The sequence below is a fragment of the Mastigoproctus giganteus genome, chromosome 5, assembly GCF_048544385.1.
Source record: "Mastigoproctus giganteus isolate SK-2022 chromosome 5, ASM4854438v1, whole genome shotgun sequence".
Classification (NCBI taxonomy): Eukaryota; Metazoa; Arthropoda; class Arachnida; order Uropygi; family Thelyphonidae; genus Mastigoproctus; species Mastigoproctus giganteus.
The window spans coordinates 29,441,078-29,457,093 of NC_143579.1; the positions used below are offsets into that span (position 1 = coordinate 29,441,078).

Here is a 16,016-nt window from a genome sequence, read left to right on the forward strand (position 1 = left end):
TGTCTTTCTTTTCTTTTCTTCTCATTTGCTATTAGCCTCTTTCTTTCTTTGTTTTTCCTCGTTCCCTCCTTTTTCTTCCTTTTCTCTATATTATTATCTTTTCCTCTTGCTGTCATTCTCTTTCTCTCTTTTTCCTCACTACTTTCTCTTTTCCTTTACTCTCTCTTATTTCCTCTTTTCTCACTGACATTCTCTTTTTTCCTTACCACAATTCTCTCTTTCTTTGTCTCTCGTTTTTCCTTTTTTGCTTATCTTCTCTCTTCCTTTCTCTCATTCTTTCTTTTTTTTTCTCTATTTTTCTCTCTCTTTCTATTTTCACTCTCTTTTTATTTTTTCTTTCTCTTCCCCTGTTTTTCTCTCTTTTTATTTTTCTTTCTTTCTCTTCTCTCTTCTCTCCGTCTCTTTCTGTTTCTCTCTCTGTTAAGGAGCTTTTTTTCTTTAAGCATTTGCTTACAATATCTTTCTTTACATCTTTCTGTGCATTAATCATACAGTTCAGTTGAATAGATTTGTGGACATATTAGGAAAAGGTGGGGTGGCTCCGATATTTTGGGGAGGGTGGCGGTGGGCGTCTTCAAAACCGAAAGCGTACTCAACTAGAAGGAGCTGGCAAGGAGCCGTTTGCTTTTAGGGGTAGCATCTCTTCCATACTTTTCACTGACACCAGGCCGACCGGGCTAGTCGGGTGGGTAAAGTGCCTGCCTGGCAACCCAAAGGTCGCAGGTTCGAATCCTGTCTCGGGCTTGGATCGGAGTAAATGCAAAACCCTTTGGGAGGTGCATTATGGCCACAGAAGCCGATGGGCCAACAACTAACAAAAAAAAAAAAAAAAAAAACCTGACACCAGTGGGTTTTCGCCCATTTCTTTTTTGCGTTGCACAAGATGGATGCCAGGGGGAAAAGGAGGGGAGGAGAGGGGAGGGGAAGCTAATCTCATTACTATTTTCGATTCCGTGAAACAATGGACGGGTACACTGACGAATCACTTGGCCCAATTAATCCACCGAAAAAAGTCCATTCACTCAGATGCTGGAGCAGTTGGTGGCCTCAAGGTGTGCATGCATTTGATTAAGAGTGGCTGTTGGTGACTTTTGACACGCGATGCGATTGCTCCTCCACCCCCCTCATGCACCCACCCCCAACTCGGTTATTTACCACCACTGGGATGCGTGCTCAACTCAGCTGCTGGAAAAAAACCAGCCAGAAATGGAAAGGTTGCTTCTAGTCATTTGTCTCAGAGAGAGAGAGAGAGAGAGAGAGAGAGAGAGAGAGAGAGAGCTAAAGAGAAAGAAAGCCAGAGAGAAAGCATGAGAGAGAACTAAAGAGAGAGAAAGATAGAGAAAATGAAAGCGGGAGAGTGAGAAAGAGAGACAGAGAAAACGAAAGAGAGAGAAAGAGTAAAAATAGGGAAAGAAAGAAAGCAAGAACGAAAGACAAAAAGAGAAAGAAGGAAAGAGTGAGAGACATAAAAAATATAAAGAGCTTGAAAGAGAAAGAGGGAGAGAGAGAAAGATAGAGATAAAGAAAGGACAGTGTGTGTGTGTGTGTGTGTGAGAGAGAGAGAGAGAGAGATGAAGAACGAAAAAGGGCGTGAGAGAGAACTAAAGAGAGAGACAGAAAATGAAAGGGAAAAAGAGAAAAAATAGGGAAAACAAAAGAAGGAAAGAAAGAGAGAAAGAACGAAAGACAAAAAGGGAGATAAAGTAATATAAAAAAATAAAGAGATAAAGAAAGAGCGTGAAAGAGGGGGAGAGAGAGAGAAAGATAGAGAAAGAACGAGAGAGACAGAAAAAGAGAGATAGATAGAGAAAACAAAAGAAAGAAAGAAAGAGAGGAAAGTGAGAACGACAACGAAAGAAAAAGAAAGAAAGAGAAAAAAGGTAGAGAAACTATAGAAAGAAAGAAAGAAAGAAAGAAAGAAAGAAAGAAAGAAAGAATGAAAGACAAAAAGAGAGAGAAGGAAGGAGAGAAAGAAGACATACATAGAGGAAACGAAAGAAACAAAGACAGTAGAAAGGCAAGAGAGAAAGAAAGAGAAAGAGAGAAACAGATAAAAGAAACTGAAGAGAAAAAGCGACACAGAGAACACGAAAGAAAGAAAAATAGAGGTAGAGAAATCAGAAGAGGGAAAGAAAGAACTAGAGAGGAAGACAGCAAATCGAAAGAAAAAGAATGAGAGAGAGAGAGAGAGAGAGAGAGAGAGAGAGAGAGAGAGAGAGAGAGAGAGAGAGAGAGAGAGAGAGAGAGAAATACAGAACGAAAGAAAGGTTGAAAGACAGAATGAATGAGAGAGAGAGGGAGAAAGAAAGATAGAGAATGAAAGAGAGAAAGAAAAAGAGAAAGAGGAAAATAAAATGAACTAAATTCCTGACTTTGCATCTTGATTATCTGATCTTACTCGCTGACGAACTTCCGGGTTCTAACAGCGTTCACTTCCTGTTTCGTTGTGGTGGCGATCTTGAAATTAGTGTTCTTTTCTCTCTTAAACCTTTAATCACATATCCTCCTCATCCTCCTCCTCCTCCTTCTCGCGAAATTAAATTTTAGCCCAACTTGGGCATCGGAGGGGATGGCGAAAGACGGGGAGGCCGGTGGGAAACTAATGGACGCGAGCGAAACACTGCGCGTTTCCATTATTGGGGAAAAAGAGGCTTCCGTGTTCGCTCTCTCTCTATTTTCTGCAACGTTCTCTCCCTTGGGCCACTGCTGCTTAATTACGCGTCTTTCACAAGCAGCCACATAATGAGTGCATGATGGAATGCTGCGCGCCTACTTGAAAATAATTGCGCTTCCCGCTTTTTGCTCTCGTTTTTCTTGCGTTCGCTGTGAGGTCCGAGTTGGTGCAGTCCACTTCCGTCCACTATCAAAGTGTTGCAGCGTTCTGTTTTCTGTCCGCCGCACCCATCGCCTTCTCCTTTCGAATTCCGTCTCGTTAATCGGTCTGCAGTTTTGACTCACTGAAGACGAATATTTCTGTGAGCAACCCTTGCAGCAGAACCTTCATCACGATTCCTCACCGATTTCCACTTTCTCCCATTTTGGATCGCTCTCCTCCCCCTCTTTCTCTCTTCTTTCTCGATGTTTCGCTTTCTCTCTTTTCTTCCTCTTTCCCTTTTCTTTCATCTCTCTTTTCTTCCTGTTCTCCTCTTCTTCTTTCTTGATCTCTCTTTTTCTCTTTCTTTCTTCCTTTCTCTCATCATCTCCCTGTTTCTTTCTCTTTCTTTCTCTCATCATCTTCCTCTTTATTTCTCTTTCCTCTGTCTCTCTCATCGTATTCCTCTTTCCTTCTCTCTTTCACTTCTTTCTCTCTGTCTTTCCTTCCCTCACTCTCTCTCTCTCTTTTCATTTTTCTGTTTATTTCTCTCTTACGTTCTGTTTCTTTCCTTTCTTCTAGTTTTTCCCTATATATATATATATCTTTCCTTTCTCTCTGACCTTTTCTCTTGCTCTCTCTCTCTCTCTCTCTCTCTCTCTCTCTCTCTCTCTCTCCCTTGCTTTCTCCTCTCTCACTCTTTCTGTTTTCTCTTTCGGTTCCCTTTCTATTTCTGTCTCTCTCACTCTCTCTCTCCGTCTTCTTCTTTCTCTTTTCTTTTCTAATTTTTTTCTCTCTCTCTTCATTTTCCTGTTTCCTTCTTTCTCCATTTCTTTCTCTCTTTCGTTCTGTTTCTATTTCTTGTTTTCTCTTTTCTAGTTTTTTTTTCTCTCAATATCATTTCTTTTTCTCTCGCTCTCTCTCTATCTTTCTGTTTTCTATTTCAGTTCCCTCTCTCTGTCTCTGTCTTTTTCTCTCGTTTCATATTCCTCTCTGTCTTCTTTTCTTTCTTAATCTCTAACTTTATTTTCTTCTTTCCATCTCTCTCTTTCGTGTATCTCTTTTCTTCTGTTTCGTTCTCTTTTTCTCTCTCTCTCTCTCTCTCTCTCTTCTCTTTCACCTCTGTCTCTCCATCTCTTCATGCTCCTCATTCCCTCTCACTCATTTTTTCTCTCTCTCAAAAACAACTAATCATTCCTTATCAGACACTGAAATCATTAATGAAATCTTTTTTAAACCACACCATCAATCTCATATCCATCAATCTATTCCTGTCTATTAGGGCTGTTCAAAAAGTAGTGGAAACATGGTTACTCCAAGAAAACGAAAATAAAAAACGAGCTTTATTTACAAGTGTCTTCTGGTCAACCTACCTTAAACTAATCTATGACATAAAACTCATTCTCAAAGGGGTCTGATGTCGTCAGCAACCTGGTTTTATTGAAAAGTGGCCACGAGTAACTCTTCCTTCTTCCGTTGTGGGAAAATGTCAACCACTGACTCAATCTTGTGGAGAAAATCAAAATCTTCAGAATGTACCATGGACGAACTACCAAACTCAAATCTTTGATCACGAAAATAAATACAATCAGAGAAAGCGACCTGTAGAGCAGTAGATCAATCCCCTTGGACAACGAACCTCGATGTACATCTACTTCCATTTACAATATGCCATGGAATCTATTATCTTCTCTCTTTCTGTTTCAGTACTTTTACTAACATAACATTCTGCTGTAACAAAATATTTTTATCCTTTGATATCGAGAATACCATCCCAAAGTATCTTTGGATGGTTGGTACATCTTTCCGACTGCACCAACTTTTATGAAAAAAATTTAAATAATCATTTGTGTATTCGATATCGGTAAGAATCTCAGATTTCAATTCTATTATTGGTGAATGTGTCTGCAGGTTTACCAGGAGATTCTAAATGTCACGTTGTTAGTTGGTGTTGGTGATGCAAGACTGGATGATAAACGATCCTCATTTTCGGCCTTTCTTTTAGTGATAACCACATTCGCTTCATTTACAGCTTCTAGCCGATACTGGGATAAATTAGAATTTATGAATAGAAATCATCATTGTGTTTACTCTAAGGGAGTGGCTGATAACGCTGCCAAGTGGGAAAGGATTAATAAATATTGCATATTATCAGTTTGAAACGCTTGCAATCATTGTGACCTGTTTCTTACAATCTCCATTCAAAGTCCGACTTCTTTCTCTAGAAGTTGGGCAGTTTCGTGCGATTCTTTCTTCTGTTGGTATTTTTAGCCAAACTGTATATTATTTTCATGACTGCAAGGGGAGTTCGAAAAGTTCGTGGCCTAAGTACGAAGAGTTCATTTGAAAGGTTTGGTGACATGCCACTTTTCAGCAAAGTACCCTTTGGAGTCAATACATATTTGCGCTGGAGTTGCAATTCGCTGATTCTAGCTGCGAAGAAAGTGTTCTCTTGAGAATCCATGAATACATTCAGCTGAAAGTCCGATAGTACTAGATCTGGTGGATTGTGTGATGGTCCAAGATTTAAAAGCTGCACTTGTGCATTGTAGTCATGGCAATAACAGACTTTTGAGTAGGCTCATTGCCCTGGTGGAACGAGATTCATTTGCTGAGTTTTCTTTTGGCATTTTTTTTTATGTTTTCACTCAAATACCTCACAAGATTTGCAAAATATGTCTCTCTGAGATTTGCCTTTCTGAAGGAAATCTTAAGGTAAGCAATAGTCCATCAGTATCTTAAAAATCCGATGCCATCACCTTGCTAGCAGAAGGAATCGACTTGGCTTTCCTTGGACGGTACAGCTGCGTTCCCATTGTTTGGATTGCTTCTTTGTCTGTGGCTGAAAGTGATGGACTCAAGTATCATACATGGTTCCAAACCTTCCAAAGGATATTTGCTGTGTCTGCTTGAAAACGATGCAAATGTTCATACGACTTGACGAATCTTGTGCGTTTTTGATCTGATGTCGACAACTTTGGGATCCATCATGCTGACAACTTTTTCATGGCGAGAACCTCAGTTCTTTTATGGTACACACATTCAGATGAAATTCCCAAGACGCTGGCAAAGTACCCACAATTTCTAGAGTGATGGACGTTACAGGTCTTCAACAGTGAGGGTTTAAATTCTGTTCTACACTTGTTAACCATGGAATAGGAAGGGACATTCTCCCCAATGCTGTAACTATAACCTCATGAATTGCCTTTAGCGTTAGTTCCGTTTATCCTAAATATTGGATGATTGCCCGGTGACTGATTTTGTCTGTCTTTCTTCAACCACAACTTTCTTGGCATCAGGACCAGTACTTTAAAAAAAAAGACGTTATTGCAAGTGAAACTCGCTGACTTACTATTTTAAGGGTAATACCTCATGAGCTGTTATAGCAGCCTGTCTGCACTGCTCAGAGTACTTCATTTACTCTTTGTCTCTTTCGTATTTCATCAATTTCAGTTTGGTACAAACTAATTGATGTGTCATAAATACAGAAACCAAGTATGGGCCCAGCACTGAACCCTGGGTTACACTACTAATAAAATTATTGGAGTTCCCCAAGAGTTCCATTCCACTGTCTTCTCACATTCAACCATCTGTTTATCTATAGCAGTAACTTGTCTCTAATGTCACACTGCTCAAATTTGTACCGGGACTGCACACAATATCCCTTCAGTCCCAAATGATTTTGTTATTATACACTACATCTCAAAAGTATCCGTACACACCTCGACGAACATGTACTGCGCCTGTAGCGTATAATATTCGTATCTGCTCAGCCAAACCATTATCAATTTTGTTGGTCTTCTTATGCAGTAGCAACATGTTAGAAACTAGGAGGCCTCGTTTTTGGAGGGATGTGGAGTTGCTGGAATGGTGAGGAGAGGAGTGCGGGATTGATGAGGGAAGTGGGGGACTGCTCTTGCCGGAGAGGGCTTGGGTTCTGCAAATTGCAGCGTGTGGAGACTGGGCGCCTGCGAGGTGGTCTGATTGGGGCTTTGAATGATTTGAACGTCTCAATGCTGGTTGGGTTCTTCCTCTTGCTTGGATTGCACACTTGAGGGGGCGTGGATTTAGGTTGATTGTTGGCGCGGGCTTCCTTCTGCCGTTGTGGATGTTGATAGCTTGGGTTGATTCAGGAAACTGGACAAGCTTTTGGAGTGGGTGAAATGGAAGATATTTGTTTGGCTGATGCTGTCTAAGCTTGCACGACTATAAGTTCTCTCTGAAAGCCACTCCACCTCACAAAATCCTCTGTGGCCGATGATATTCAAAGATGAAAACCCATAGGTGATACTCCCAACCTAAAAAAAAATCTTGAAAGCCACTCAACCCCAAAGAAAGTGTTCAATAAACCACTCTCCATCCCTCAGTCTTTTGATTACAGAAAAAAACCACGTAGCAAGTCCACAAGAACATTCATGACTAGTGTACCATGAATGTTCTTGTGTACCATGAATGTTCTTGTGTACCATGAATGTCCACAAGAACATTCATGGTACACTAGTCATCCAGGGATCTACCATGTATTTGGTTTTTGAATTTGAGAGTCAGTTTTTTGTATTGAGCTCTGTGTCCGGATACTTTTGGCCACATAGTGTACATCCCCTCTATTTCGGGATTCACGTCCTCTTGCGCAATGACAACGTTATCCTGTCCACCAGTGGTTTTCTTTTATGGCTGTTACGTTGGTCCTTGCGAGTGGAAAAAATATTTTCCGGTGGAATTTCTCAAGCAAAGATGAGGGAAATTCATAAAACACTAATAAGAAGAATGGGGTGCGATGAAACGCCGCGTAAAATAATGTAAGTTCTCGCAATGCGGACGCATTGTAATATTGATTCGCGCGGCTATTTAGTGTCCCCAAAGGACCAAATTACACCCTCCATTTTCAATATGTCGCAATTTAGAAGCCGCGTAGAGAAGAGTTTTAAAGCTTGTTGCTATGGTAACTAAAAGTATGGCACGTTGTCCACGTTTATAATATTTTCGATTTTTTTTTTCTTTCTTTCTCTCTTGCTAGCAACAAGCGAAGAACACACCGAAGTTAAACAAGAGGTAGCCGACGAGGAGATTCTGTATTACCAGCCTGGGAGACAGCAAAACCTGGGCAACGAAAAAGGTAAAGGATTTTGTTGGAGCGCGCATTTCGTAAATGTATTGCAGTACACAAGATTAATGCTTTCTTAACCGAACGAGACTCAGACGAGAGAGAGAGAGAGAGAGAGATAAAAAAAGCCTGTCGAAAAAGCTTTTGGACGAAGATTAATTTTTACGTGTAGCTAGATTTTTTTTCTGTTTTTTTTTTTTTTTTTTTTTGGTTTTTTTTTTTTTTATTTTGTTTGGAGTAAAGTTTTTCATTTGCTTTCACAATGTAATTCCGGTTTGTAGCTGCTTAAAAGTTTGTATTTTTAATTAATGTGCACTCGGATAGAGAGAGAGAACAAGTGGCTGGTTAAAGTGGCCCGAGCAGAGTGCATCCGGATGACTTCTTTCTTTCTTTTGCCTTAAAAACAACAAACACACACACAATGGCTTCTGTTTGTGTGGCTGGTTTGGCACCCTCTTTCGAAGCATGCAACATTAGCACTAGTTTCGTATCCACAATAATAATAATCAAGGAAGCAAACAGAGAGAGAAAAAGAGAAGGAGAGAGAGAAAGACAGAGAGAAAAGGAGAGAGAGAAAGACAGAAAGAGAAGGAGACATAGAGGAAAAGAAAGGTAGAAAGAAAGAAAGAAAAGGAAAAAGGAAGAGGAGAGAGAGAGAGAGAGAGAGAGATGAAGGAGACGAAGCAGACATAAAAAAAAGAGACAAGAAATTGAGAGATAGGGAGAAAATAAAAATGGAGGTGAGAGAGAGAAAAAGGGAGAAAGAGAGAGAGAGAAGGAGGGAGATAGAAAGAAAGAAAGAAAGAGAGAAAGAGACAGGGGAGAGAGAAAGAGAGAGAGAAAGAAGGGAGACAGAGAGAAAAAAAGAGAGAAAGGGAGAGAGAGAGAGAGAGAGAGAGACAAACAGAAAGGGAAGGAGAGAGAGAGAGAGAGAGAGAGAGAGAGAGAGAGAGACAAACAGAAAGGGAAGGAGAGAGATAAAGAGAGAAAGGGAGAGAGAGAGAGAGAGAGAGAGACAAACAAAAAGGGAAGGAGAGAGAGATAAAGAGAAAGAAAGAGGAGAGAGAGAGAGAGAGAGAGAGAGAGAGAGAGAGAGAGAGAGACAAACAGAAAGGGAAGGAGAGAGAGATAAAGAGAAAGAAAGAGGAGAGAGAGATAAAGACAAAGAAAGATAGATAAAAAGACAAGAGGGGTGAGAGAGGGGGAAAGAGGGGCAGAGAAAGAGAGAGATGGAGGAGACGAAGCAGATATAAAAAAGAGACAAGAAATTGAGAGAGATAGAGAGAAAATAAAAAAGGAGGTGAGAGAGAAAAAAAGGGAGAGAGAGAGAGAGAGAGAGGGAGAGAGAGAGAAGGGAGACAGAAAGAAAGAAAGAAACAGGGAGATAGAGAGAAAAAAAGAGAGAGAAAGGGAGAGAGAGAGAAAAATGGGCTAAAGAGAGAGGGAGACAAACAGAAAGAGGAGAGAGAGAGAGAAAAGGCAAGAGAAGGAAATAGATAAAGAGAAAGAAAGAAAGAGAGAGAAGGAGATCAGTAAGAAAGAGCGAGAAATAGCAAGAAAGAAAGAGAGATAAAAAGACAGAGGGGTGAGAGAGGGGGAAAGAGGGGCAGAGAGAGAGAGAAAGAAAGAAAGAAAGAAAGAAAGAGGGAGAGGGAGAAAGAGAAAGAGCGAGGGAATAGAGAGAAAAGAAAAAACAGGAGAAAGAAAAGAGAAAAAAAGCGAGAAACAGTGAAAGAGAAAGAGAGAGAGAGTGAGAGAGAATAAGAAAGAAACAGTATCAAAGAGAGAGAGAGAGAGAGAGAGAGAGAAAACAAGAAAGAAACAGCGTGAAAGAGAGGGAGAGTGAGAAAAAAAAACAGAGTGAAAGAGAAAGAGGGAGTGAAAAAATAGTGTGTGAAAGAGAGAGAGGGAGAGAGGGATAGAAACAGATAGTGAAAGAGAAAGGGGGAGACGGAGAGAGAAACAAAATAACTGCACGAAAAGCTTTTGTTAAATCTATGAAACATATGAATTGATCTTTTATACTCTAAAGATGTTTCTCTTTCTGTTTTGCCATAAACATTGCACGATCTGTTTTTCTTCACTTAATTCTAAAATTTCATTTAATTTTTCTCATACTACCTTTGTATGCAGATTCAATGCAGTGCTTAATAAATTTATGTCATTTTCTTATTTCCTTTTTAATATATTTCTACTATTATACTTTTCCGCCTATCACTTGCTTTCTTTTCTTTAAAAAATTATTTCAACAATTCTATTAGTTGTGCAGTAGTATTGTTGAAAAAAAGCCCTTCGTTTGTATATAATTTATTAAAATAACTTCCTCGCGCAGCTGAATATATGCTTATTATTTTAATTTATTCATCTAATAAAAATCAAAAGATTCGACTGGAGTGGTGCCACCAATGACAAGACTGGACTGCGAAACAATGAGAAAAAGATCATGTGGTCTGAGAAGTCCCAGTTTCCAAATTTTTGCACCAATGGTAGGTGAAAGTGTGGCGTGAACTTCAAGAAGCCATCCAGATTGTCTTGTGTCCCCATTCAAGTGGCTGGAAGTGGTATCATATGTTGGATATGCTCTTTGGTACGGACTGGGTCCGCTCATGCTACCTCCAACGAATATCTTTCTGCTTCTACCCCGACTGCGAATGGATTCTTTCAAGATGACAACGCAACTATCCACCTTGTAAAACTTGTATCTCAATGGTCCGAGAAACATTCCCAACGTCAATCCTGCTGCACTATTCTCCACATCTGAGTCCAGTTGACATTGTCTATGACATGTTGGAAAGGGCAGTTTGGCTTCACAGTTCTCTTCCGGCCACAGTAAAACATCCTGATGGAAGAATGGGTGAAATGTGGAGGTAAACTCCCTCAGACACCCAGTGGAATCCATGCCACGAAGTATACGGACAAAAGGCAGCCCTACTAGATAATGAATCAAGTTTCTAATTTTTTGGCCAGTGAGTGTGTATACCTTGATGTAAGCGTAGCTTTAGACAGAACAACTGAAAGACATTCTTCCAGTAATCAAATAGGAATGTCCATAATGCCTTCTAATCCTTTGGAGTGGTACTATTGTGGCTTCAAGTGCCAATGTCCCAATGATATTTTAAATAATGTTTATACAGCGGGTCAAATTATGGTGAAATACTAATGGCAACCGCGAAATCCCTCAATTCATTTAGCATATGCGCAGAATCTTTGAAGATTTCCCTAATGCGGATGCGTTGTAGGGTTGCCAACCCTCCGTGCCAATGGCTCATGTCTGTAAACAAACAGGTACTGATGTATCCCACTCTCTGCTCCTAGTACCCCCCATGGGTGTACGTACTACCGGTCGAGAATTCACTATAATACACTATATCGGCTGTTAACTAATGGAACTAACTTTAGAAACAAATTACGCGTCCTCTGTTCCTATAGCAACATCTGCTACAGCAGACGTTGCTATAGAAACCTATTCTACGTGGAACAGATCTCCATGACACATATAAAGGTAGATGAATAGAGTGATTCACTTTCTTATTTATCTGTCTGTACTCTCTGCTATCATCAACATCAGCTGTTAATTTTTCTTGTATCAATATTAATTTCTAAATTTTAAAATCTCCACATACCTCTCCATCCTACCAGATGACATTGTAGCTTCAGAAATTATTAAAAATTTCGTATAAAAATTGATCAGAAAGAGTTCTATCTTAGCTAATTCCTGTTATTAAATTCTAACTTATTATTATTAATCCGATGGTCTTAATGCTTATAACAGAAGGTCATCTTTGATATTGCACTACTTTTATTGCCAAAAGAATAATGTACCATTTCTTTAAAATGCGAAACACCACTGTGACAATCAGTTGCGGGAATTTCTGGCGCTTTATCAGATGGAAACGTGGTTTTTAGGCAAAGACTATGTAAGAAAGGTAACAAACTCAAGGAATGTTTTCAGCGCCACCACCGGCATCCGGCAAAAATACTAATCTCTCTTGAATATCATGATTAAGAGATGATTATACGGGGTGTTAGGAAATTCACTATACACCTATGATAGCAATATATAAAATAATATAAAATAATGTGGTTGGACAGAAACTGGAATAGTGTAGTTCCACCTGACTCCCGTGAGGGCGCTGAGATCTTTTTTGTATTTTAATTAAGAACGATAAATGAATTCCTCTTGATATTTCTTTTGTTTTTTTGCAGACGACTCTGATGTGTCCCGTAACCACGCAAGTCGCCCCGTAACCACATTTCCATTGTTTCTCATCCTTTTGAACTTTGCCCTGAGGTGGCGGTAACGAAAGCAGCCAACTGACGAGTGGGAGTATCGAGGTAACAGCTCGTGGAAGCTCTACGAGCAAGATGTAACAGTTGTTTCCAAGCAACCGACCAACAAACGATTTAAATAGTTGGGAGAAACCACAAGACTATGGGAATTTGTTGTCAGTTACTTATTCCTTGAAGAAGCTCAAAACTGTTGACCATCTTCCTCAGTGAATGCCTTATTTGTTTGCATCAATGCCTGTTAAAACCGTTGATTTCACGGACCTAATGTTTCTGTAAAAGTCTGTTCAAGTTTTTGCCTTCTGTACGTGCCGTTATATATTTCTTGTTAACAGCATTCTTTGGTGTTATTTAGAGATATAATTATTCCAATTGTTTCCGATACCATCGTGGTTTTTTTTTTTTTTTGGTTTTAATCTTTACAGAAGCACTCACTGTATACTTTTCAGATGTGGTCTTTGCACATCCCAGAACTCCAAAAGGCTCATTCGAGAATTTATGAAAAATTCAACCCAAGAAACCTTCGGTTTTTCCCAGATCTTTATGATCCTGTGTGAGATTTGCAAAATACCAAATGAAATGCAATACTGAGTGTTTCCACTGACTTTTGTTAAAAAAATTCGCAAAATTTCCTAAACTTTTTTAAAAATTATCCACAAAAAAGTGTTAAATTTTTAAAAATATTTTAACAAAACTGTTACATATTTTTTTAATATTTTCACAGAATTTTTAAATATTTTAACATTTTTGTTAAACTCTTTTAATTTTTGTGTTATTTATTTAAAACATTTTTTTTAATTTTTAAAATTTCTTTGCTAAATTTTTAATATTTTTTAATTTTTTCATAAGTTGTTAAATTTTTAACATTTTTTGCTAATTTTTTCACTAAATTCTTAAATGTTTTAAGATTTTGTTAAAACACTTCCTTAAATGTTTAAGAAAGTGTTTTTTGTTAATATATTCAATAAATTGTTAAAAGTTTAACTTTCCGTTAAGTTTTTGTAATATTTTTAACTGTTTTATCGTTTGTTAATTTTTAAATTTTTTTGTTAAAATAATTAATAATTATTAATTATTATTAAATAAAATTTAAATAATTTAAAAAATTAAACTTTTTGTTATTTTTTATATTTTGTTAAAATATTTTAACTTTTTCCTTAATTTTAACAAAATTTTTAACTTATTTTTACTAAATTGTGAAATTTTTAACTTTATGTTGTTTTTAATATTTTTGTTAAAATAATTAATAATTAATTAATAATTAATAAAATTTAAATAATTTAAAAAATTAAACTTTTTGTTAAATTTTTTTACATTTTGTTAAAATATTTTAAATTTTTCCTTAATTTTAACTAAATTTTTAACTTATTTTCACTAAATTGTGAAATTTTTAACTTTCTGTTAAGTTTTTAATATTTTTGTTAAATGTGTCAACATTTAAAGTGTTTTAACTTTTTGGTTAATTATTTCAATAAATTGTTAACTTTTTAACATTGTAGTTAAATTCTTTAATATTTCGCTAAAATTTTTTAACATTTTTGTTTAAATATTATCATATTTATTGTTAAAATGTTTAATATTTGTTTAAATCTTTTAAAATTTTTGTTTAAATCTTGTAAAAATTTGTTGTGAAATATTTTAAAAATATTTTGACAATATTTTAATATTTTTTTGAAAATCTTTGAATATTTTTGTTAAAATTGTTAAACATTTTGTCCAAATCTTTTGACATTTTTTGTTAACTTCTGTTAATTTTTTTACGATATTGTTAAATTTTAACATATTTAAAAAAAATTGATTATTTTGGTAAAGTTCATATTTTTTTCCAAAAAATGTTAATTTTAAAATTTTTTTCACAAAATCGTAAAATTTTTAACATTTTTTAAAAAGATTTTTAAAAAATTAAGATTCTTTTAGCATTTCTATGGGAAACTTTTTTGTTGTTAATTCTTTTAAACACAGAATGGGAACTGTTTTTTTTTCCTTTTATTAATTAGTTTAATTGTTGTTATTAAAGAGTTTTGTTAATCGATTACAAAAGCGAAGTAAATTATTGCAGTTGTGAATATATTTAACATTCGATCTCTTTAAAATTTTCCACTTATTTTTCCAATACTAATACGAGTTTGAACTTTATATATAATCTTGGACGCCTTAATGTTTTCAACGCCTGAGTGCGAGCGAAAGAAGGGTGGTGGAGAGGCGTTGGGGGGGGGGGGGTGGATTGGAGGTCAAATGTATACCTGTGTAGACTGCCTTGTTATCACTTTATTGTTTAACTATTCAAGCCTGCTAGCTTCAAAGTATGAAAATGTACCAATCAATAAAACAATGCTGTTAATTATCTAACTTGTGAGTCTGTGTGCTCCTTTAGAAGGCACCTTCGACACAAATTAGCAAACAAAAACAAACTGCATCCTCGGTTGATAGGAGGATGCAGTTTGTTTTTGTTCCTCCATCACGTTGTTTGTTCTCCCGGAAGTGCGCATCTGTATGCGCAACCCCCTTACTAAATGGGAAGTTTTTCACTAACCCACAAAGATTCCAGAAATATTGTGAGGATGATGTTTATATTTAGGGGGGCTATGAAAAGAATCGAGTGGTACGGACGCTATCCACAAACACCACTGGAATATAAAACTTCTCCAGAAACACTAGCTGAAATATCTTTGAAACAACATCCGCCTTCCATTAGCACGGATCAGTTTCCGTTGTGATGGATAAACGATGATTATGAAATGAGCGCACGAAGTGTGTTCTTCTGGCGCAATGCACGTTGGGATTAATGCGTGCCAAATCCATCTTTTTCATTCTGTTCTTTTCTTCTCCTTTTCATAATACAGTATTTTCGTTACGTTGTATGGATCGCCCCCATTGTTTCTCCTATTTTGTCGCTCATAAATCACAACGTATAAGCTTGTCTCTGCCTGTCCCTCTCTCTCTCTGTTCTTTCTTTCGTTCGCTCTCTGTCTCTCTCGCTCTCCTATCTCTTCAAGTTCTTCTCTTTCTCTCTCATGCACATTCGCTATCTTTTTCTCTCTATAATTTATTATTTTTTTTGTATCTCTCTCTCCATTTGTTCTTCCCTCCTTGCTGTTTTTCTTTCTTTTTCTCTTTTTTCATCTTCCATTCTCTTCTGTCATCTTCCTTTCTTTTTTCACTTTCTCTCTCTCTCTCTCTGTCCTTCACTCCTTTCTTTCTTTCTCTGTCTTTCTTGCTCCTTCCTTTCTTTCTTTCACTATGTTTTCTTTCTCACTCTCTCTCTTCCTGACGTGTCTTTCTTTTTTCACTTTCTCTCTCTCTCAGTCTGTCTCTACGTTTCTCTGTCTTCTTCCTTTCTCCTACCATCCTCCTTCCATCCTTCCTTCCTTCCTTTCTTTCTTTCGATCTTCCATTCATTGTTTATACTCTCCGCTCTCTCTTTCCTATCTGTTCATGTTCCTTTCTTTCTCTCTCATGCACATTCGCTATCTTTTCTCTCTCTCTCTCTCTCTCAGTTTTTTTTCTATAATTTATTTTGTTTGTATCTCTCTCTCTCTCTCTCAGTTTTTTTTCTATAATTTATTTTGTTTGTATCTCTCTCTCTCTCTCCTTTAGTTTCTAGTTTTCTCTCTTTCTTTCTTTCACAGTCTTTTCTTTTTTTCACTTTCTCTCTATCTGTCTATGTCTGTCTGTCTTTTTCACTCTGTTTTTCTCTCTCTCTTTCCCCTTCGTTCCTTCGTCCTTCCTTTCTCTCTTTCTTTCTCTGTGCCTCTTGCTCCTTCCTTTCTTTCTTTCACTCTTTTTCTCTCTCACTCTCTCTCTCTCTGTCTC

At 37.3% G+C, this 16,016-nt stretch overlaps 1 protein-coding gene across 1 annotated transcript in view; it reads left to right on the forward strand.

Annotated features, from left to right (window-relative positions):
- Positions 1 to 12,383, forward strand: part of LOC150085274 (lachesin-like) — a 254,422-nt gene extending 242,039 nt beyond the window's left edge. The window contains exons 8-9 of the mRNA XM_090373122.1: positions 7,830 to 7,928; positions 12,123 to 12,383. Coding sequence (XP_090229248.1) covers positions 7,830 to 7,928; positions 12,123 to 12,217 — 194 coding nt within the window. The 3' untranslated portion in view covers positions 12,218 to 12,383. The remainder of the gene's footprint in view (positions 1 to 7,829; positions 7,929 to 12,122) is intronic.
- The last annotated feature ends 3,633 nt before the right edge of the window (positions 12,384 to 16,016 follow it).